Raw genomic sequence first — 23,731 nt, 5'->3', positions numbered from 1 at the left:
TCTCTTTAGCTCCTTACCTTTCTGACCTGCTTACTCCCCACTCCACCATTTGCTGGCTCTGGCCTCCTGCTTGTCCCTCGTGCTCTCTGTTTCACCATCGGTGGATGTGCTTTCAGCCACTACACTCCAAAACTCTAGCTCAATCCCTCTGACTTGCCCCTCCTTCCCCATCTTCAGGTCGCACCTGAAGACCTTCTTTTTCAACCATTCCTATGGTCACCTCCTCCCTCCCCTTGACTCAGCATCAGGATTCGCCACTTCCATGACTCTGCCCTGAGTGAAGAACGCTGTGCAATGCAAGTTTGTTTTTGTATGTGGAAAGAGTAGAGAAATGGGCCTGAAAAGATTGCTTTTAAAGGAGCAGGAACAGACACGATGGGACGAATGGCCTTCTTCTGTTTTGCAAATTTCTCTGGTTCTAGGCTATAAACGGAGGATTATCACCAGAGATAGTGACAGAGGGTTGTCAGAAGGTGGAACACCCTGGCTCAGAAAGGGCAGAGCAGCGTTTAAAATTATATTGTTGATATGTTTGTCACATACTGCTATAAGCAGTGAGATTTCACTCAGCCTGGCTGTCACTTGCACTCTCGCCTCACTCAATGAGTTTAAACCCCTTATCGGAGGCTTTGAGCTCACAGTCTAAGCCAATGGTGGCCAACCTGTGGCCCACGGGCCAGAAGTGGCCCCTGGGGCCATCAAGAAGTGCCCCCCACGCACCCAACATTTGCATTTGTCTTAGTGTCATGTAGCATATTTGTTAGTGCACCCGCCTCGCAAACTAGAGGTAGGAACTCATAAGTAGGAACCCGGTTGTTAGTCGATTGGTAGATCGTTTTCCAGGGGTAATAATCCCTTTAAAAAAAATTTGGTCACTCAATCCATGAATGTTTGTGGGACGCTGCTGTGCACAATTGGCTACCGGGTTTCACCCACAAAATCCAGACACACAAACACACACACTGACTCACACACAGAGACACACATACATACGAACACAGACAGCCATCAACAGATACACATACACGGATACAGACACACACACACTCTCACACTCACTCACACACAGATACACACACACACTATATGTATATCTATACACAGCACACAGTCATTCGCACACCGATATACACACACGCACACAGATACACATAGATGCACTCACAGCTACAGACACACACACACAGTGGCCTCTGATGGTGTAGGTAAGGTGGCCATAATTCCCCGATTCCCAGGGACAGTCCCTGGATGAGATATTTTGCCCTTTCTTAAGTTCAGCAACAAACTGAGCAAGAGCAATAAAATTCTAAACCAGATACACTCATCAGAGAAACAGTCATTAATCCAACAACCAGTCATCAGGGATTGTGGTGAGTTCAGTTTGTTCTATCTGTTTCTCCGGATTTGGTTTACAAAGTCTGCTCCCCCCACTGTAAGGGGCATGTAGGGCATGTGGTGTGTGAGCGCTGTCAGAGGAGCCCAAAGCGGGGTCTGCCAGGAGCCAGGGTCACAGAGCAGCCAGAGACATCGCCACACTCCAATTTGAAGTGAATGCAGCTGGTTTGTGCTGGACTCCAGCCAGCTCTGCTCTCTCACTCTGTCCGCACGTTTGCATATTTCTCTTTCTTTCTCTCTCTCTCTGTCTATAATATTTGATAATAATCTTTGCATTTGATGTAATGCCTTATTACATCTTTGAGCACTTCACAGAATAGACTGTGAAGTGGATTGACTATACTTTGTGGGCGAAACATGGCAGCCAAACGTGCACAGCAGTATCTTTTAATTACATTCCATATCCAATTTGACTAAAATTCAAAATAACATGTTCTAGATTCGTTAAACATTTTTAATACAGTATTTTTTGGTTTTGTTGTGTATATAAAAAAAAGTTGGGTTTGAAAGAATATGCAGACAGCAAACTGCAAAATTGATTTTGTTTATTTAAAACTTTTTTTTCTCTTTTAATTACATTTCATATCTCAAAACCTTTTTGGGGAAGAATCTCATACAAATTGCCTTGTGTGAGAAAAGCTTAACATGTCTCTGAGAGCCATTGTGGAGTCCTGTAGCTCAGTGGTTACAGCACTCGCCTCTCAAATGAGACGCCTGGTTCAATTCCCGGCAGGGCGAAACCTTGGCCAAGTTTCCTTACTCCACATGCCTAATAATAATCCCTCAAGAAAAAAAACAATAATTGGTCACTTCAAACCACGACTATTTGTGGGACACTGCTATGCGCAATTGGCTGCCGCGTTTCGCCCACAAATATACAGTTAATTCACTTTACAGTATATTCTCTGAAGCGCTTTGAGACGTCTAGAAGACGTAATAAGGCGCTATATCAAATGCAAGGATTATTATTATTATTATCCCACAAACAGTCATGGATTGAGTGACCAAATTATAATTATTTTTTTGAAGAGATTTTTACCCACTTGAAAGCTGTACCAAACACAAGGATTATTATCCGCCAATCGACTAACAACTGGGTTCCAACTTATTGCTAGGTAAACAGAGGCATGTTGAGTAAGGAAAATAGCCTAAGGTTTTGCCCGGCCCGGGAATCGAACCAGGTTCCTCTCACTTGCGAAGCAAGTGCTCTCTGTAGTATTTTCACTCTGCCCTCCACCCGTCCTGATCCCAACCCCCAGCTGGGGTGATGTGACTGGCTGTTATATCAAATGCTAGGATGATTATTATGATGGTGATGTTTTTGGGCATGGAAGTTGATTGGCATTTAATGCTAACCTCCCCCAATGACAACAAAATTACATTTGTATAGCACCTTTCACGCCGGGAGAACGTCCCAAGACGCTGGACAATCAGTGTTTTGGACCCGAGCTGGGGTTTGGATCAGGGAGGGTGTAGGGCAGTGGGGGAAGGAGGGTGATCGAAAACACAGTCAAAGAGGAGGGTTTTGAAACAGGTCTTGAAGGAGGCAAGGGCCATGTTAGAGTGGGCTCCACTGTATCTTAGATCTACAGAAGCCCGTATCCATCAGCATCCAAAATCAGCACTGGGTCAGGAGGCCAGGACGCTGACTCATAGCCTTAATCGGTATCACTTCACATCATGTGGATTCCTGTAAATGTCAGGCTCCATTTGATTGTGGAGTCAGCCAGCCGGATTTGGCAGTTGTCGCCTCTGAGTCAGAAGATCAGAACCATACAACCGCAGGCATTAAGAACATAAGAATTTGTTAGACAAAAGAAGACCAAGGTCCAACCAGTTCGCCTTCCACCATCCTGGCAGTCGCATAACATGCCCTGTCCCAAACTATATACTGTATCCCAAGATATTATTTCCTAACAGAAATCTATCTAATTTAATCTTGAAAGACATAATACTTTCTGCTTCCACCATCTCCTTAGGAGCTGTAAATGAGCTCGTTGAACATTTACAACACAGAAGGCCACTTAGCTCATCATACCTGTGTTGTTCCCTCAAGAGCAATCCTTTCAGTCCCATCTCCCTGCTTTCCCCATCCCCGATAGTCTACTTTTTTTTAAGCTATCTATCTTTTGAAAGCTAATATGGATTCTGCCTCAACCACTGCTTTCGGCAGGATATTTTATACCCTAACCACTCTGTGTGTGAGACAAATTCTCCTAACCTCTCCATTTGCTACTTTATTGACTATATTAATCATTGACTTCAGTTACTGACTCACCGACCAGTGGAAATAATGTCTCACTTTTGACTCTATCAAAACCCCTCATCATTTTAAAGACCTCAATCAGATCACCCCTCAACCTGCTTTACTCCAGCGGAAAAAATCCCAGTTCTTCCAGTCTCCACTCATAGCTCAAACTGCTCAACACCAGCTGTCATCCTAGTAAATCTCCTCTGACCCCGCTCTATCACCTTGACATCCTTCCTAAAGTGGGGTAACCAATACTGGACCCAATATTCTAACTGCGGCATAACTAATGATTTAAATAAGTTTAGCATTATCTCTTTGTTTTTATATTTATATTGTTTTTATAAAGTGCTTCACAGGATTTACTGTGAAATGGAGTGACTATTTTTAGGCAAACGCAGCACCACAATTGCACACAGCAGTGTCCCACAAATAGCCATGGAGTGATGACCAATTTTATTTGGGATATTGTTTTACAGGACACCAGGAGGAGAGAGATTCACCTCGCATTTTGAAAAATGCTGTGGGATCTTAACGTCCACGTGATCACGCAGTCAGGACCTTGGTTTAACGTCTCATCCGAAGGGCGGAACCTCTGACAAAGCAACACTCCCCAGCACTTCCTGGTGGGGGGTGTTGCATTGCCACCTTCCTGGTTGTTTCATGCACATATGTCCCAAACTACCTATGTACTATATTCCATGATGTTACTTCCTAAAAGTAAACTATCTAATCTCGGTTTGAAAGAATCAACACTTCCTGCTTCAACCGTCTCCCTGGGGACATCATAAACGTCTCCCTGTCTACTGGTACTGTTCCAACCCTACTAAAAAACGCTGTCATCACTTCTATCCTTAAAAACCCTCCCTGGACCCATCTCTACTCTCAAACTACCCCCCCCAATCCCCAACCTCCCTTTCCTCTCCAAGGGCCTGGAACGATTTGTTGCTTCCCAGCTTTGCTCCTTCCTCTCCCACCACTCCCTTCACGAACCTCTCCAATTGGGTTTCCATGCCGCCCTCAGCACAGAAACAACCCTTCCATTCAAATAATAGTCCTTCCAGGATTTTTGTCCCCATGTGAAGTACTTTACATTTCTCCACTTTGAATTTAATTCGCTACCGATCTGCCCAATTTCCAGGTAAGTTCAAATCCTCCTGTAACCTATCTTTTTCAGCTTCACAATCTATTACCTTCATTAGCTTGTGTCATCTGCAAACTTAGGCACTGTGCTTGCGACTCCTAGTTCCAGATCATTTATAAAAGTATTAAACAAAAGAGATCCCAAAACAGACCCTTGTGGAACTCCACTGGTAACATTTTCCTAGTCTGATGACATTCCCTGTAACAACAACAACTTGGATTTATATAGCGCCCTCCACAGCGGACGGTGTCTCAGAGCGGATCTCGGGGCCGAGCCAGGGGAATGGCGAGGAAGGTGACCAAAGCTGGGGTTGAAAAGAAAGGTCTTCAGCCGAGACCTGAAAATAGGAAGAGAGGGGACAAGGCGAAGGGAGTGGGGAAGGGAGTTCCAGAGCCTTGGGGCGTAGTGGCTGAAGGCACGGTCACTGAGGGTGGAGCGGAGGATTCTGGAGACAAGGAGGAGGCCAGACCCAAAGGAACAAAGGCAACGGGCACTCGTTTGAGGAGAGAGGTCAGAGAGGTGGGGGGTGCAGAGGAGTGGAGGGATTTGAAGACAAGGGTGAAGATCCTGAAGTCGATCCTCTCTGGGACAGGCAGCCAGTGCAATCTGGCAAGGACTGGGGAAATCGGGGAGCAGAGTTTGGTGCGGGTAAGAATGCTGGTGGCAGAGTTTTGAATGACCTGAATTTTATGAATTGTAGTGGAGGGGTTACCAGCGAAGAAGGCATTAGAATAGTCCAGCCAAGAGGTGACAAAGGCATGGACCAGGGTTTCAGCGGCTTTTGGAGTGAGGTATTGGCAGAGACGGGCGATGCGTTGGAGGTGGAAGAAAGCGGTGCTGGTAAGGGACCGGATGTGGGGAAGGAAGGATAATTGGGGGTCAAATCTGACACTTGGGTTCCGTTCAGGTTCAGAGAGTTTTAGGGGGAAGTCGGGTAGGTGGAGGAGGTGAGAACCATGCGATTTTAGACGTTGACGAGAGCCAAAGAGTATGGCTTGTGTCTTGTCAACATTTAACTGAAGGAAATTCGAGCTCATCCAGCTCCTGATGTTTGACAGGCAGGCTGACAGAACATCAGGGGACTGGGGGTCGCAAAGTGAGGTGGAAAAAGAGTTGGGTGTCATCCACATACATGTGGAAGTGTACCCTAGGTCTGCTGATGACATCCCCAAGAGGGAGCATATAGATCAGAAAGAGGAGGAGGCCAAGGATGGATCCTTGGAGTACCCGCAGGTAACCGGGTGAGAGCGGGAGGAGAAGCCGTTTGTGCAGCTTACTGCTGGCGGTTCGTGAGGTAGGACTCGAACCAGGCGAGTGCGGTCCCACTGAGGTGGATGACGGAGGAAAGGCGGTGGAGGAGGATGGCGTGATCGACTTTGTCCAGGAGGACAAGGAGGCAGAGAGAGCCCTGGTCACTGATAGAGAGGATGTTGTTTGTGACTTTCACAAGTGCAGTCTCTGTACTGTGGGCGGAAACCAGACTGGAGGGGTTTGAAGAGGGAGTGGGAGGAGAGGTGAGCGCGGAGTTGATTGGCAACAATACGTTCTAGAACTTTTGCGAGGAAGGGCAGATTAGAGATAGGGCAGTAATGGCTGGGGTTTGAGGGAAGGTTTCTTGAGGAGGGGGGTGATGACAGCAGTTTTGAGGGGGGCAGGGATCGATCCAGAGGAGAGGGACTAGTTGATGACATCAGCCAGTAGTGGGCAGAGGAGGGGAGCTGGGTGACCAGCAAGTTGGTGGGGAGGGGGTTGAGGCAGCAGTTGCTGGGTTTCATTGAAGTAATGGTGGGTGAGAGTGAGGAAGGAGAGATAGAGAGGAAGGAATGTAAGCTGGGGGTCGTGGTAGGAGCTGATGATGGGGAGGGTGAAGGGGACGGAGAAGGAGTAGTGGTGGGTGACAAGAGGCAGGAGGATGAGGCTGCCTGGCGGATGTTATGTATTTTGTTTGAAAAGAAGTCCATGACCTCCTCACATTTGGCATTGGATGTGAAGATTGAGGAGACCTGAGAGGAGGCACGGAGGAGGTAGTGGGTGGTGGAAAAAAGGACTTTGGGACTGTTTTTTGCCTCCAAGATGATGTTGGAGTAGGACTTTTTTGCACGTGTCAAAGAATGGTGATAGCTGTGGAGATGCTCAAGACACAGTTAGTGGTGAACTGTCAGGCCAGTTTTCTGCCATCTGCGCTCTAGCAGCCGGGTTTAGGTTTTTAGGTGGTGGAGATGATTGTTATACCAGGGGAATCGGGTGGGCTTGGAGATGGTCCTGGATTTCAGGGGGACGAGAGAGGTGAAGGTGGAGGAGAAGCGATCATGGAGCAGCTGGACGGCTGCTTCAGGATCTCTGCGGGTGGAAGGCCAGAGGGATAGGATATTTGAGGTTGTGAGGGCCTTTGTGAGGGGGTAGCCTTTTCCACGGGCGGTAGAGTATGGTTGAGGGCTTGGTGGAGGAGAGAGGGATGAGAGGAGAAGGAGATGAGGAAGTGGTCCGGGATGGCCTTGTCCACTATGCTCAGGTCGAAAATGTCAAGGTCGTGGGTGATGACGAGGTCAAGAGCATGGCCACGGTTGTGGGTCGGTGAATTAATGTGAAGGGTGAGGTTTAGGGAGAAGAGTAGGGCAATGAAGTCAGAAGAAGTAGTGCAAGGGGAGTTTAGGTGGAGGTTGAAATCGCCCATTATGAGCAGGTGTTCGGAGCAGAGGGACAAGGAAGAGAGGAAAGATGTCAGAGCGGAAGGAGCCAGGGGGCTTAGGGGGGTGGTAGACCAGAAGGATTTTCAGTGGGAGAGATGGATGGAAGAGGGTGAGATGCTCAAAGGAGGGGAAGCAGCCAGAGGAGCAGAGGAGTAGGGGCGTGGGGTGGGGTTCTTCCGGTCAACCAAATGTGTATCCATTGTAAAATAGCTCCATTGATTCCAATTTTTTTTACTTTCAGTACCAGCCTCTTAAGAGGAACTGTATGAAAGGCCTTACTGAAATCCAGATATACAACATCCACAGCCTTACCCTTATCAAGCTCCCTTGTCACACAGTCAAAGAAAAACAGTAAATTAGATTGGCAAGACCTTTGTTTCATGAACCCATATTGGCTATCATTTACGATTTTATTTCTGTCCAGAATGCTCCATAATTTTACCCACAATGGACGTCAAACGTACTGGTCTGTAGTTTGCTGGGTCACTTTGTTACCTTTCTTAAAAATTGAAGTAACATCTGCCTTTCTCCAGTCCCCGGCACCTCCCCAGTATTCAGTGCTTTTTGAAAGATTTGGGCCAGCGTTTCTGCAACTTCCTCCCTTAGTTCCTTAAGGATCCTCAGATGCAACTTATCTGGGCCCTAAGATTTATTTACCTTAAGTTTATACACCTATTTGGCAATCGTGCTGGTAGTGATATGAATAGTGTCACAACTTTCCTCTGCGACATTCTTGAGTTCTCTTTCCAAATCAGATAGGTTACCTGTCTCCTCCTTGGTAAAGACTAATGCAAAAAGCTTATTTATCATTATTGTGCAGCATTATTTGTCATGTTGCCTCCTGAACCCACTTTTAGTGGCCGTATTCCATTGTTTGTTTTTCTTCTACTCTTAATGAAACTGAAAAACATCTTGTTGTTATCTTTCACATCTCTTGCCATGTTCAATTCAGAGCTTTTTTTTTTTTGCCATTTTGATGCCTTCTTTTGCAGTCCTGGCATGCCTTCTGGTATTGCGTCCAACTTATTTTCATGCCATTTTCCTTCATGGCCTTAAATGTTTTTTTTCCCCTCTTTATGATTTGCTTTGTAGCCCCATTCCAACCAGGCAGGAGTGGACTTAAGCTTGGTACCTTTGCTTCACATGGGTACACATTGTTCCATTGCCTTCATAATCACCTCCTTGAAGGAACTCCATTGCCATATTTAAGCCTGCCAGGCCCACTCCGGCTAGGCTGCTCAAATGCACAAGTTAGTCCTCTTGAAATTTGGCTAATGTTTGGATTTTTATAACCTCACCAACTCTTGTGATGTCAAATGTGATTGCACTGTGATCGCAGAGGGGAGGAGAGAGAAAGAGGGGGAGAGAGAAAGGGGGGGGGGAGAGAGAAAGGGGGGGGAAGAGAGAAGGGGGGGGGAAGAGAGAAGGGGGGGGAGAGAGAAGGGGGGAGAGAGAAGGGGGGGAAGAGAAGGGGGGGGAGAAGAGAGAAGGGGGGGGAAGAGAGAAGGGGGGAAGAGAGAAGGGGGGGAAGAGAGAAGGGGGGGAGAGAGAAGGGGGGGGAAGAGAGAAGGGGGAAGAGAGAGAAGGGGGAAGAGAAGGGGGGGAAGAGAGAAGGGGGGGGAGAGAAGTGGGGGGGAGAGAGAAGGGGGGGGAAAGAAGAGAGAAGGGGGGAAAGAGAAGGGGGAAGAGAAGGGGGGGGAAGAGAAGGGGGGGGAAAAGAGAGAAGGGGGGGGAAGAGAGAAGGGGGGGGAAGAGAGAAGGGGGGGGAAGAGAGAAGGGGGGGAAGAGAGAAGGGGGGGGAAGAGAGAAGGGGGGGAAGAGAGGAAGGGGGGGGGGAGGAGAGAGGGGGGGAGAGAAGGGGGGGGGGAGAGAAGGGGGGGGAGGGGGGGGGAAGAGAAGGGGGGGAGAGAAGGGGGGAGAGAGAAAGGGGGGGAGAGAGAAGGGGGAGAGAGAAGGGGGGAGAGAGAAGGGGGGGGGGGGGAGAAGAAGGGGGGGGAGAGAAGAGGGGGGGGAGAGAAGGGGGGGAGAAGGGGGGGGAGAAGGGGGGGGAGAGAGGGGGGAGAGAAGGGGGGGAGAGTGTCGGGAAAGAGGGGGGAAGAGGGGGGAACGAGAAAGAGGGGTGGGGGAAAGAGCGAAGGAAGGGGGGAAGAACGAAGGAAGGGGGGGAAGAGAAGGATGGGGGATAAAAGAGGAGAGGGGGGGAAAGAGAAGCAGAGGGGGGGAAATGAGAAGGAGGGTCTGGTTGCTTAGGACACGGTTGGTGAGAGACGCACTTGCCTTCCTGACAGACTGCAGTGAAGACTCTGCTCGCTGCATCCTCCCAACCGCCGGCTCCCGCCACTGCCAAGGGATCATAGGATCATAATTATACAGCATAGAAGGAGGCCATTTGGCCCATCGTGTCTGTGCCGGCTTTTTCAAAAGAGTTTGAATTCACCAGGGAGGGAGGGGGCAAATCGGAATGTCAGAAATGGTCTCGGGCCGGATGCCCACACTGGCTGCGGCTCGCAGACCTTTCTCAAATAGGGAATGTGTCCGCGGCAGCCAAAGGGTTAGACCACCCTGACTATCCAAGTCCAAGCTCCTCGGTCAGCCTGTAAATAGACACACTCACTGTCTGTTGGGTTTGCTCGTCTCTGTATCTCTTTGTCTCCCCCTCTCTCACACACTATATGTGAGGATATGTTCTGATCTTCTCACAGGTTGGGAGGAAGGGGTCATTGGATTTCCTGAGGACAGGAAGTACCACTCCATTCCTAACGGAAGCCACTTCCTGCCTCCGGCAGAAACAATGGGAGAGATAACAGCTTCAGGAAGACAGGACACAGAGCTTGGGCATTGCTTTCTTGTTTATAAATAGACCCGGATTTGCCACAGACCCACTCTATATTTACAGGAATTACACGTCTTTTCGGAATGTTTATCCCAATCAAGGAGACTCAACTGAGAGGCAGGAGATGGTTATCCAACTCCGTGTTCATCCACGTCAATGACAGCACGGGTAAGAGACAGAGTAAAATCTTTTAACGCCTTATCAGTCTCACAAACAATCGTGGAGTAAGTTACCAATTTTATTTGGGGGTTTGAGCCAGGACACGGAGAGAGAATTGCCCTCTTTTTTCCCAATAATGCCTTGGGATCTTTAACATCCCTCTGAACAAGCAGTCAGGGAGCTCGGTTTAACGTCTCATCCGAAGGATGACACAATGCAACACCCCGCAGCACTGCACTGGAGTGTCAGCCTAGACTTTGTGAGTTCAAGTCCTGACATGGGTATCTGAGGCAAGGATGGTTTTATTAGAAAAAGCTCTTTCACTGATGTGGCTGAAGGCAGAGAGCGAGGTCCAGCCTTTTGTCTAGGCTTGTCCCTGTTCCCACCCGGATCAGACTGAGACGTGTACTGTCTTGATGTGGGTCTGTGCTGCCTTGATACGCTCTGTCAGCCATCGAACGATGGACCAGACACATAGACATAAACATCTTACATAAACAGAACAAGCCACACCTCAGTCCTCCCTCCCTACCCTGTGATTCTTCTGTGTGGACTTGTAGCATGATAAGTAAACAGTAATAAAACTGGCTGCTGTGTTCGTCTACAAAATCACAGTCACTGCGTTTTACAGTCAAACCCTATCTCGAGACGTCCTCCTAATGTGAAAGGCTTTCTGTGAATTAATTGCAAATTTTATTATTTTAACATTCAATTAAAATCTTTGTGTTCAACACATTGTCTGTCCACCGAAACCGAAAGTGTAGTGACTTGTGTTTTGTGAGTGAATGCAGCAGCCAATACAAACACCCTACACACAGCTGTGAAGTGAGCAAGCGATTTTATCTGGGGGATTGTCAACCAGGACATCGGGAGAGAGAAACTCCCTTTTTGAATAGTGCCAGGGGATCTTTAATGTCCACCTGAACAGGCACAGACAGAGGAGTTTGGTTTAACATCTCATCCAAAAGATGCAATCTCAGACAATGAGCTGCTCTCTTCCCCTCAGCGCTGCACTGGAGTGTGAGCCTGGACTGTGAGCTCATAATCCCTGACATGGGGCTTGAATCCACAGCCTTCTGACTCAGAGACAGAGAGCGAGAGACAGAGACAGTCTGAGACACTGCAAAGGCTCAGTGGAATTTCAGGGCTCTGTTTTTGAGAAGCTCTGAGATCTGTGGTTTATCAGAATGACATTTGGTCTTAATCCAGGGCCTGGTTGTGTCTGATTTTGCTTACTGCCTGCCTGCTTGACACCCTGCCTGACTGCCTGCCTGCCTGCCTGACTGCCTGCCTGACACCCTGCCTGCCTGCCTGCCTGCCTGACAACCTGCCTGCCTGCCACCCTGCCGTCCTGAGTGATGTATGAGGGGCTTTTGATAATTGATGGCGACTATCATTGAGTCAGTGACTAGAGGTCATCAATTTAACCTCATCAACCGAATAACTAATACAGAGACGTTAGGATAAATCATTTACACTCACTCATACACAAACACGCTCACTCACATTACAAAACATAGGATAATAATAATCCTTGCATTTGATAATAGTGTCTTATTAAATCTTCGAGAAGTCTCAAAGCGCTTCACAGAATATACTGTAAAGTGAATTGAGTGTCTATTTTGTGGGCGAAACCCAGAAACCAATTGGGCACAGCAGCATCTCATAACCAGTCATGGATTGATTTTTTTTAAAAAGGGATTATTATCCACGGAAAAGTGATCTGCCAATTGACTAACAAGCGGGTTCCTATTTACTGCTAGGTAAACAAAGGTGTGTGGAGTAAAGAAACTTGTCCAATGTTTCACCCTGCCCGGGATTCGAACCTGGGTCCTCATGCACACACACACCCATATACATAAAACACACACATAAAACACGCGCACACTCACACGCACAAACTTGGAAGGGCAGGCTAGTCCCTGGGACTCTTCCCATTCAGCTCCTGTCATCCTGCAAGCCAAAGCCCTAATGGGTTGGGTGGTCCTAGCTGGACAAATAGCGGGAAAGCTTACCAGTCAGTGCTCTCAATGGCAAGCCGCACGATTTTAGCTGGTTAAGACTCCAGCAGTGACCCCAATGCACACTCTTGCCATCCTGCTCCTAATACTCTCTGGAATGTGTCCCTGCAGGGCAGCGAAAGCACGAGAAGGAGCGATAGAGAGTGTGCATTACATTCCGGACACAGGGATTCCTACATTGTGGTGGCTTAAATGCACATACAGCAATGTGCCACGAACAGGTGTGAAGTGAATGAATGAGTGATTTGCCTGTGGGATTGTCGGACAGGAGAACCGGGAGAGAGAAACTCCCTTCTCTTCGGGAATCGTGCCGTGGGGCATTGAGGGATGATGCCAACGGGTGATGTGAGGGACAGACAAGAACTGATTGTTCCCGTACTGGGATAAGTCTCAATCCACCAGTGAGAGACAGATCTTTATCACATGTGGTCCAGACACACCCAGCACTGACCTGTGATGACTTAATTAGCTTTGTGTAAAAGCCTTGAAACTTAGGACAGGTTCCAAAATAATCACACAGTGGGTTAGGTCACATTAATTAACAATAATAATAATAATCCTTGCATTTGATATAACGCTTTTCACGTTAGGAGGACGTCCCAAAGCGCTTCACAGAACACACTGTAAAGTGAATTGACTGTATATTTGTGGGCGAACCCGGCAGCCAATTGCGCACAGCAATGTCCCACAAACAGTCGTAGATTGAAAATGACCAATTTATTATTGTTTTTTGCTTTTTTTGGAGGGATTATTATTAGGCGTGTGGAGTAAGGAAACTTGCCCAAGGTTTCGCCCTGCCTGGAATTGAACTCAGATCTCTCGCTTGCAAAGCGAGTACTCTAACCACTGAGCTACAGGACTCCACAAATAATAATCTTTGCATTTGATATAGCGCTGTATCACGTCTGCGAGACGTCTCAAAAAGTGCTTCACAGAATATACAGTAAAATGAATTGCGTGTATATTTTGTGGGCGAAACACAGCAGCCAATTGCACACAGCCCACAAACAGTCGTGGATTGAGTGACCAAATTTATTATTATATTAAATCACCAGCTCCCACTACACTATCTACTTTCTCATGCTCTACTCTCTATACCGCGTGGTCTCCTCTGAGCTGAGCTGGCTCCAAGGTGACATGTTTGGCAATGGAATGTGGGAATTGAGCCAGCTCTGACAGTCCAGCTCCTGAGCCAGGCAAGTCTGCAGTATTCCAGGGCACTGCTGTTGACAGTACAGCCCAGCCTGGCTCATCAGCAGGACTTGAGAAGGACAGACCCATCACCCTGCAGACCAAAGCACTAACTGGTAGAGTGGTCCGCCACTGTTCAGCATTCCGAGACCCTGCGAGTGAAGAGTGCTTTACAAATGCACGTTTTTGTATCTTTCTTGAGGTGCGGTGCCTAAAACTGAACGCAGTCCTTACCTGTTCCTGCTAATTTTTTCATGATCCTTCACTACCACGTGGAGCTCAGTATTCCCATCCAGAGGAACTCCCTTTAAATCCCATTCGAATCCCTGCAAAAGGAAGAAAAAATCCCTTAGGATTAAGACTCAGTCGTACGCTGCCATAATAATCCTTGCATTTGGTCCAGTGCCTTTTAGATCAGGAGGACATCTCAAAGCACTTCACAAGATTTACTGTAAAATGTAGTGACTGTGTGTTTTGTAGCAGCTGCAGTAACCAATTTGCACACAGCAACATCCCACAAACAGCCGTGAAGTGAGTGACCGATTTTATCTTGGAGATTGTTGGCCAGGACACTGGGAGAGAGAAACTCCCTTCTCTTTTCCAATTGTGCCGAGGGATATTTAATGTCTGCCTAGATAAGCACAGACGGGGAGCTCAGTTTAACGTCTCATCCGAAGGACAGCGCCTACGACAATGCAACACATCCCAGCACTGCATTGGAGTGTCTGTTTAAATTATGTGACGCCAAGTCCTGATGTGGGGCTTGAACCCACAACTTTACTGACTCAAGTGCGAGAGTGCTACCACTACACCAGGCTGGCACACATGCCCCTAAATGTGGCTTGTTTAGAAAGAGGAACTTGTTTAATAAATCTAAAACTCAAAATGGCCATCACCGAACGCCATCAAACTATCATCACTTTTTAATAGAAGTTAAAAACATGACATAAGAATTGCTAGACGAAGGAAAACTAAGGTCCATCCAGATTACCTTCCACCATTCTGGCAGTCACATGCTCATGTCATGTCCCAAAAAATATACTGTATCCCACAATATTATTTCCTAACAGAAAGCTAACTAATTTGTTCTTGAAAGAATCGCATTTGCTGCTTCCACCGTCTCCCTAGGCAGCCTGTTCTATACGTTTACAACTCGCTCACTGAAGTAGTGTTTCGCAGATTTGTTCTGAATTTACCCCCCTTCAATTGCAGGCCGTGTCCTCAGGTTCTACTGTTCTGGACAAGATAAGACACTTTATTGTGGATATTTAATAGCTTAAGTTAAATGTTCCCTTTTCTGTTTTAATATAACTGACTTAACAGGATTCCCGGCACAGGAATTTCCTTGCTCACACCAATATTTTCCGACATTCCTACCTCATTCCAGACAGGATTCAGATTGTTTTTTATGACTTTCGTTTTCTTCTTTACACCTGAGGAGGAAAGGAGCGACAGTCAGTGAACCAGTCTGTCTGTGTCTCTCTGTCTGTGTCTGTCTCTATTTGCATCTGTCTCTATGCCTGTGACTGTCTGTCTGTGTTAGTCTCTCTCTGTCTCTGACCCCCAACCCCCACCTCACTCAGTCTCAGTCGCTCAGACACCAATGCCCCCACCCCGGTTCCCCTGAGGCTGTGTGGTGGGGGGAAGGATATATAGAAACATAGACCTAAACACAGGGACAAGAGGCCATTCAGACCACCCAGCCTGCTCCATCAGGTTATCAAATGAAACCGCATCTTTTAATCCCATTTCCTCCCCTGTCTCCCAAACCCCTAAATCCCCTTTACTTCCTATGGATTCATCAACTTTGAAGCAGTATTCCCAGTTCCTGGGGCAGCATTCCCAGTTCCCGGGGCAGCATTCCCAGTCTGTGCTGTGCAGTATGTGTGTGGGAGAGGCACAAGGGATTGGAATGGGAACGTGAGGACGCTGACAAGACACAGTGGGGAATAATCAATGACCATCGGAGTTTTGGGCTTAATTTTGATGAACAGTATAACAGCCAATTGCACACAGCAGTGTCCCACAAACAGTCGTGGACTGAGTGACCAAATTATTATTTATTTTTTGAAGGGATTATTACACCTGGAAAAGTGATCCGCCATCGACTAACAACCAGGCTCCTACACACTGCTAGGTAAACAGAAGTGTGCGGAGCAAGGAAACTTGCCTAAGGTTTCTCCCTGCTCAGGAATCAAACCCAGGACCTCTCGCTTGTGAGAAGAGCGCTCTAACCACTACACTACTTTATTAATGTATTTATACGTAAGCCTAACTCGCCGCTCCTGATAACTCGTCACTAAACCCTTCTCCCCTCAGAGTACTGAGTTATCAGGTGTTTACTGAATTAATGATCTTGCATTTGATACAGTGCTTTGTCACATGATGTAAATGTCTCCATGCTCTTTGCAGAATTTTACTGTCTAGTGTAGTGACTGTGTTTTGTGTGCAAAACACAGCAGCTAATTTGCAGGCAGCAATGTCCCACAAACAGCCATGAAGTGAATGAGTGATTTTATTTGGGGGATGTTGCCCAGGACACCAGGAGAGAGAAACTCCCTTCTGTTTTCCAACAGTGCCGTAGGATCTTTAACGTCCACCTGAACAGGGCACAAATGGGACACAGAAGGGGAGCTTGGTTTAACATTTCACCTGAAGGAAGGCACCTCCAACACTGCAGTGCTCCCCAAGCAGTGCCCTGGAGCATTAGCCAGGACTGTGATCTCAAAGTTCCCACCGCAAGAGCTTGAACCCACAGCCTTCTAACTCAGAGGTGAGAGAGCTGCTGATTGAATCAGGCTGGCATCCTGTATGTGTAGGTGTGGCTTTCCCAAGCACACGCACATACACTCACATACACACATATACATACACACACACACACACAAAAAACAGTAAAATCAAAACTCTTCACACATCCAACTCTGCATGCTTTGGAACCGCCAATCAATCTGCGATGCTTTCTCTTTAAATGGAGGTGAGAGAAACACGTCTTTATATGGTCACAAAAAGCTGAATCGGGTTCAGCACTGCGAGAGGAGAAAATCAGACCAGGATCAGGAACAGTTTAAATTAACCGTTACTGCCTGCCGCAGAGTAAAGTCTGCTTTAACCTTGCCCCCTCTCTCTCTGCCTCTCCCCACACCCCCCTCTCTCTCTCTCTGCTCTCTGTGAGACAGAGATTCATAGGCTGGATGGAGCGAGCCTTAAATAAACACTTCATCCACAAAAGCATCGCTTAGGGACTGTCAGGGAAGGAGGGAAGGGGAAAAAGAGGGAGGGGGCACTTTGGTGAAGGGAAATGGGGGCATTTTTTTATTGCAACTTAAAAGCAAAAAGAATTTGCACACAGACATGAAAAGGCACACAGAGAAAAGCGATCATCGCAAACTTTACGCAAACTCGGTTGTACAATACATCCAAAAAGCTTAGGGAGCTTTCAAAAACTCTCTCCAACTGTGACAACACATTACATTTGCACAACACCTTTCACGTCGAGAAAATGTCCCAAGGCGTTGGACAGTCAGGGATTTGGACTTGAGTTGGAGGTTGGGTTCAGGAGGGGTGGAGGGCAGGGAGAGTAGGGGTAGGAGGGGGACCGAAGGTGCGGCCGAAGACAAGGGTCTTTGAGACAGCCCTTGAAGGAGGCAAGGGAGAGAACAAAGTGAGATGTTCTCTCACCCACTGCCCCACGCACCCACCCACCCCGCCTCAGCAGAGCAACATAGAAATTAAACTGAACTTGCAAAACACACAAAAAAAAATGCTTTCTTGTTTCTTATGTTAGGACAAGTTTTGAGATTCGGGTGGGGGGGGGGGGTGCGGTGGGGAGAGGGAACGGGAGAAACTGATTTTACAGCTTTTTAAAAAATATACACAGTATATAAAAATACTTTTGCAAGTAAAGTCACATTTGTCCTACATCTCTCTCCTGTTATAGCCAGAAGCTCCTCTCCTTCCTCCTCGCCAACTCATTCTCCCTTCCCCACCCCTCACTTACCTCGGAAGGTCAGACTGACCAGGGGGTCGCTCTGCCTGTCACCCTTCTCCACGTTGGGGAGGTTTTTGGCAGAGCGCAGCAGGCATCTCAGCATGTTTAAACTCGAACCAAATTCCTTTCAGCTCAAAAATATACCCAGTGGTGTTCAGCAAAGGGGCATCTATGTGAGCCGTGTCCAGGTGGATCAAGACTGGAGCCCAGTGTCTTTCTGTCTGGCCAGCCAGACAGACACAAAGCCTTTTCCGAAGGGAAGTGGCCTGGCTCCCACCCCCCTGAGGGATGTCATCGACAGCCAAACTCCACTCCTCCCAGGCTCCTCCCAAGAACAAGGCTGGTTTTAACACTTTCTTTCGCATTTCAGCACAGGAGTATAACAATATAAGAACATGTGGAGTCCTGCAGTTTAGTGGTTAGTGCACTTATCTTGCAAGCGAGAGGACCTAGGTTCGATTTCTGTGCGGGCTAAAACTTAGGCAAGTTTCTTTACAACAACAACTTGTATTTATATAGCACCCTTCACGTGGCATCCCGGAGCACTTCACAGTGGCGGAGTCTGACAACAAGCCGGGGGGAGAGGGAGGTGAGAGGTAGGAGCAGGAAAGAAGACGTTGACGGGAGCCAAAGAGTATGGCTTCCATATTGCTGACATTCAGCTGTAGGAAATTTGCATTCATTAAGACTTTAATATCTGTCAAACAAGCTGACAGGACATCAGTGGACTGGAAGTCACATCTGGAGGAGAAATAGATTTGGGTGTCATCTGCATACATGTGGTAAAGGTAAACCACATGGCTGGGTAAACAGAGGCACTTACTCCTCATACCTCTGTTTACCTAGCAATAAGTAGAAACCTGGTTGTTAGTTGATTGCTGAACCGCTTTCCAAGGGTAATAATCTCTTCAAAAAGTAAGTGTAAAAAAAAATTTGGTAACTCAATTCATAACTGTTTGTTCATACTGCTATGTGCAATTAGCTGCCGCATTTCACCACATAACATCCACAAAACATCTTGTAACACTCAACATCCACAAAACATCTTGTAACACTCAACATCCACAAAACATCTTGTAACACTCAACAGAAAGCATTGTTTCTTAACAGATTTCCCAATGTAGTGGAAAAATGAGACCACTTCAATCACTTCCTCATCATGACAAAACATCTCAAAGCGTTTCACGGGGAACTGCTATAAAGTGTAGCAGCAGCTATTTTGCACACCACAATGTTCCAAAATTAGTCTTGAGGTGAAAGACCAACGTATCTATAGGATTGTCCCTCAAAATATACAGTCATTTAAAATATTCATTTCACAGTATATTCCGTGAAGCGCTTTGAGGCATCTCGAAGATGTGATAAGGTGGTATATCAAATGCAAAGATTATTATTATTATTAATTGCTAGACAAAAGAAGACCAAGATTTATCCAGTTCGCCCTCCACCATCCTGATAGTCGCATGATCACGTCAGTCCAAAATTATATACTATATCCCAAGATATTATTTCCCAACAGAAATTGATCTAATTTGCAATAAGAATGAGAACATAACCAAGCACTCCATATGTGTGTCAGCTTGGTTCAGTCATTTTTTGGGTGTCAGCCGGGTATCTGACACATGCAGAAACCCATCACCATGCATAAGCGTGTCCAAACCAAACAGAATTCCATGCATCCCACCTACACATGGAAATCCCAGAGATTGTTGGAATGTAATGTGCTCTCTCCCTGGATGAACACATCCTGCTTACCTAATTCCAGAGAGTATTAGGAGCAGGTTGGCAGGAACCAAGGCTTGGGGACCCCAGAGCATGCGTCTAACCAGCTAAAACCACATAGCTTGTCATTGATGTCCCTATCAGGCAAGCTTTCCTGCTGCTTGTCCAAATAGGACAACCCTACCAGTTAGGGCTTTGTCTTACATGGTTAACAGCAGCTGAGTGGGAGGATTCCCTGCCCCCAATAACTGATCTCAGTAACACACTCGCATCTGAGTCAGAAAGTAGTGAATTCAAGCCTCTCAATGGGAATTTGAACTCATAGCATCTAGGCTGACACTCTAGCGCAGTGCTGGGGGGAGATGGTAAACTTATGTCCCACATGTGCCATGTTCAGGAGGACGTTAAACATCCTGCACCACGTTTTTTTGATGAAGTAATGGAGAGGGTGGATGAAGGTAGTGCAGTTGATGTAGTTTATATGGATTTTCAAAAGGCATTTGATAAAGCGCTACATAAGAGACTTGTAAGCAAAATAGAAGCCCATGGCATTAAAGAGACAGAGGCAGCATAGATACAGAACTGGATGGGAGACAGAAAGCAGAGGGTAGTGGTGAACGGTTGCTTTTCTGACTGGAGGATGTGTTCAGTGATATCCCCATGGGGTCAGTATTGGGACCACTGCTGTTTTTGATCTATATAAATAACCTTAACTTGGGTGTAGGGAGTACAATTCCCAAGTTTGCAGATGATACTAAGCTAGGAGAAGTAGCAAACAGTGAGGAGGATAGTAGCAAACTGCAAATGGACAGAGACAGACTGGTAAAATGGGCAGATACGTGGCAGATGAAGTTTAATGTGGAGAAATGCAAAGTGATGCATTTTGAGAGGAAGAATGAGGAGAGGCAATATAAGATGATGGTACAATCTTAAAGGGGGTGAAGGAACAGAGAGACTTGGGGGTTCATATCAGTAAATCTTTGAAGGTGGCAGGAGAGGTAGATAAAGCTGTTAAAAAAACATATGGGATACTAGGCTTTATAAATAGGGGCAAAGAATACAAAAGTCAGGAAGTTATGATGAAACTTTATAAAACACCGGTTAGGTCTTAGCTAAGAGTACTGTGTTCAGTTCTGGGCACCACACGTTAGGAAGGCATTGTAGAGGGTGCAAAGGAGATTTACCAGGATGGTACCAGGAATGAGGGACTTCAGTTAACAGGAGAGGCGAGAGAAGCTGGGATTATTCTCCTTGGAGCAGAGAAATTTAAGAGGAGACTTAATAGAAGTTTTCAAAATTATGAGGGGATTCGATAGAGAGAACAAGGAGAAACTATTTCCACTGGTGAGTGGGTTGGTAATCCGAGGGCACCGATTTAAAATAGTTGTTTCATAGATTCATAGAATCTTACGGCACAGAAGGAGGCCATTCGGTCCATCGAGTCTGTGCCGGCTCTTTAACAGAGCAAGTCACTTTCACTAACCCCAATCACCAGCTTTCTCCCCATAACCCTGTAAACCCATCTTCCCCAGATGCCTATCCAGTTCTCTCTTAAAAGCTGTTATCGAATCGGACTTCACTCCCCTTTCAGGCAGATCATTCCAAATTCAACAACTCGCTGAGTGAAAAAATTCTTCTAACCTCCCCTCTGCTTCTTTTGGTAGATATCTTAAGACTGTGACCACGGGTCACAGACACACCTACCAGCGGAAACAGCTTTTCCTTATCTAGCCTGTCGAAACCTTTCATGATCTTGAAGACCTCTATCAGGTCCCCGCGTAACCTTCTCTGCTCTAATGGGAAAAGTCCTAACTTTTCCAGCCTGTCCTCATAGCTAAGGTTCCCCATTCCTGGTATCATTCTCGTGAATCTCCTCTGCACCCTTTCCAGTGCCTTAATGTCCTTCCTGAAGTAAGGTGCCCAGAACTGGACGCAGTACTCCAGCTGAGGCCTAACCAGTGTTTTGTATAGATTAACCATAACCTCCCTACTCTTATACTCTATGCCCCTACTAATAAAGCTCAGTACACCAAATGCCTTTTTTACTGCCTTATCTACCTGCCCCGCTACCTTTAATGATTCGCTTACTTGAACACCCAGATCTCTCTGTACGTTCACCCCCCTTAAGATTGAGCTACCAAGTCTATATTGCCTCCTATCATTTTTCCTACCTAAGTGTATCACCTCACACTTATCCACATTGAAATCCATCTGCCACATGTCAGCCCATTCCACCATTCTGTGTATGTCTGCTTGCAGTTGGTTACAGTCCTCTTCACTATTTACTACCCTACCTAACTTTGTATCATCTGCAAACTTGGAAATAGTGCTCTCTATGCCCAAGTCCAGATCATTAATATATATTAGAAAGAGCAGTGGTCCCAATACCGATCTCTGGGGAACACCGCTGCACACCTCCTTCCATTTCGAGAAACACCCATTAACCACCACCCTCTGCTTTCTGTCACTCAGCCAGTTCTTAATCGAAACTGCCACTGTCCCCTTAATACCGTGGGCCTCTAATTTTTTTATTAATCTCTTATGTGGTACTGTGTCAAAAGCCTTTTTGAAATCCATTTCCCTCATCAACCCTCGCAGTCACCTCTTCAAAAAATTCTATTAGATTTGTTAGGCAAGATTTGCCTTTAACAAATTTTCCGTTGTGAAGACAGATGCAATGTACTCGTTCAGTACATCAGCTATGCCCTCTGCCTCCACAACAAGATTGCCATTATTGTCTTTGATTGGCCCCACTCTACCTTTAACTAATCTTTTTTCCTTTATGTGCTTGTAAAATATTTTAGGATTCCCCTTTCTGTTACCCGCTAACCTCTTCTCATGCGATCTTTTAGCCTGTCTTATCACTCTTTTGTAGTGATAAGACAGTTGTAAAAAGAAACAAGAGGGGAGGTGAGGAGAAATCATTTCACACAGTGAGTTGTTCGGATCTGGAATGCATTGCCTGAGAGGGTATTGGAAGCCAATTCGATAACAACTTTTAAGAGAGAAGTAGATAATTATTTGGGGAAGACAAGTTTTCAGGGCTATGGGGAGAGCGCAGGGGAGTGGGATTGAATTGGATAGCTGTTTTCAAAGAGCCGGTATAGACACAATGGGCCGAATGGCCTCTTTCTGTGCTGTATAATTCTATGATTCAAAAAGAGAAGGGAGTTTTTCTCTCCCAGTATCCTGGCCAACAATCCCCCTGTTAAATTTGTCATTTGCTTCACAGCTGTTTATGGGACATCGCTGTGCACAAATTGACTGTCTTGTTTGCTCACAAAATACACAGTTACTGCATTTTACGGTATATCTTGTGAACAGCTTTGCGAATTCCTCCTAAAGTGAAAAATTCTGCATCAAATGTAAGGATTATTTAACTATTTCCTCCCATTGATTCTGTGCTGGTGCTCACTTTCCCACTGGAGCTCCCTATTTTAATCCCATTCCCTGCTCTCTTCCCATCATGTCTCTGCTGGTGCTCGCTCCCCCACTGGAGCTCTCTACTCTAATCACAGTCTCTCTCCCCATCGTGTCCAGTGGTCACTAAATTTCTCAACATCTTTGATTACAAAATTCAATATTCAACAATTTGTATAGTGATAATTCTTGCTTCTTTTAGTATTTGCTATAACACCTTTCACATCAAAGAATATACTGTAAAGTGTCGCGCTTTCAGCCATTACAACCCGAAAATTTGGAACACTTTTCCTTTATTCCTCCGCCTTGTCCCCTCCTTCCCTATCTTTGGGTTGCGCCTGAAGACCTTCCTCTTCAACCATGCTTAGTCACCTCCCTCCTCCCCCTGGCTCGGCGTTGTACTACGCCATTGTCAAACGCTCTGGGATGCTACTCTGCATGAGGGGTGCTACATAAGCGCAAGTTGTTGTTGACTGTGTGTTTTGTGGATGAACTCAGCAGCCAATATGGGTACAGGAACATCCCCAAAACAGCCATAAAATTAATCTGGTGATTGGTAGCCAGGACAGTGGGAGAAACTCCTTTCTCTTTTCGATTAGTGGCACAGAATCTTTAAAGTCCACCTGAACAGGACACATATGGAAATCTGTTTACCCTCACGTCCAAGGGACAACACCTCCAACAATGCAGCACTGCACTGGAGCATCAGCATAAATTAAATGAGTTCTAAGTCCGGACAAGGGGCTTGAACCCAAAACCTTCTGACTCAGAGCTGCCTGATTTAGGTTGACACACATGCTAACCTTGTCTGGGGGGAGGTAAATTGGGCAATGAAGTGTCAGAATCAAGCCAGCCCTCTGTGATGGTTCCTCATCCGGTTCCTGAGCCAGGCAGGTCCATAGTATTCCAGGGCACTA

General features: G+C 46.5%; 1 protein-coding gene across 1 annotated transcript in view; it reads right to left on the bottom strand.

Moving 5' to 3' along the window:
* The window catches only part of dysf (dysferlin, limb girdle muscular dystrophy 2B (autosomal recessive)), a 105,677-nt gene that overhangs the window by 79,689 nt on the left and 2,257 nt on the right, over positions 1-23,731 (bottom strand). Inside the window, exons 2-3 of the mRNA XM_042343446.1 lie at positions 15,059-15,114; positions 13,916-14,007 (exon numbers count right to left, since the gene is read on the bottom strand). Coding sequence (XP_042199380.1) covers positions 13,916-14,007; positions 15,059-15,114 — 148 coding nt within the window. The remainder of the gene's footprint in view (positions 1-13,915; positions 14,008-15,058; positions 15,115-23,731) is intronic.

The sequence above is a fragment of the Callorhinchus milii genome, unplaced genomic scaffold (assembly GCF_018977255.1).
Source record: "Callorhinchus milii isolate IMCB2004 unplaced genomic scaffold, IMCB_Cmil_1.0 Scaffold1, whole genome shotgun sequence".
NCBI lineage: Eukaryota > Metazoa > Chordata > Chondrichthyes > Chimaeriformes > Callorhinchidae > Callorhinchus > Callorhinchus milii.
This window is presented reverse-complemented; position numbering and strand designations above follow the sequence as displayed.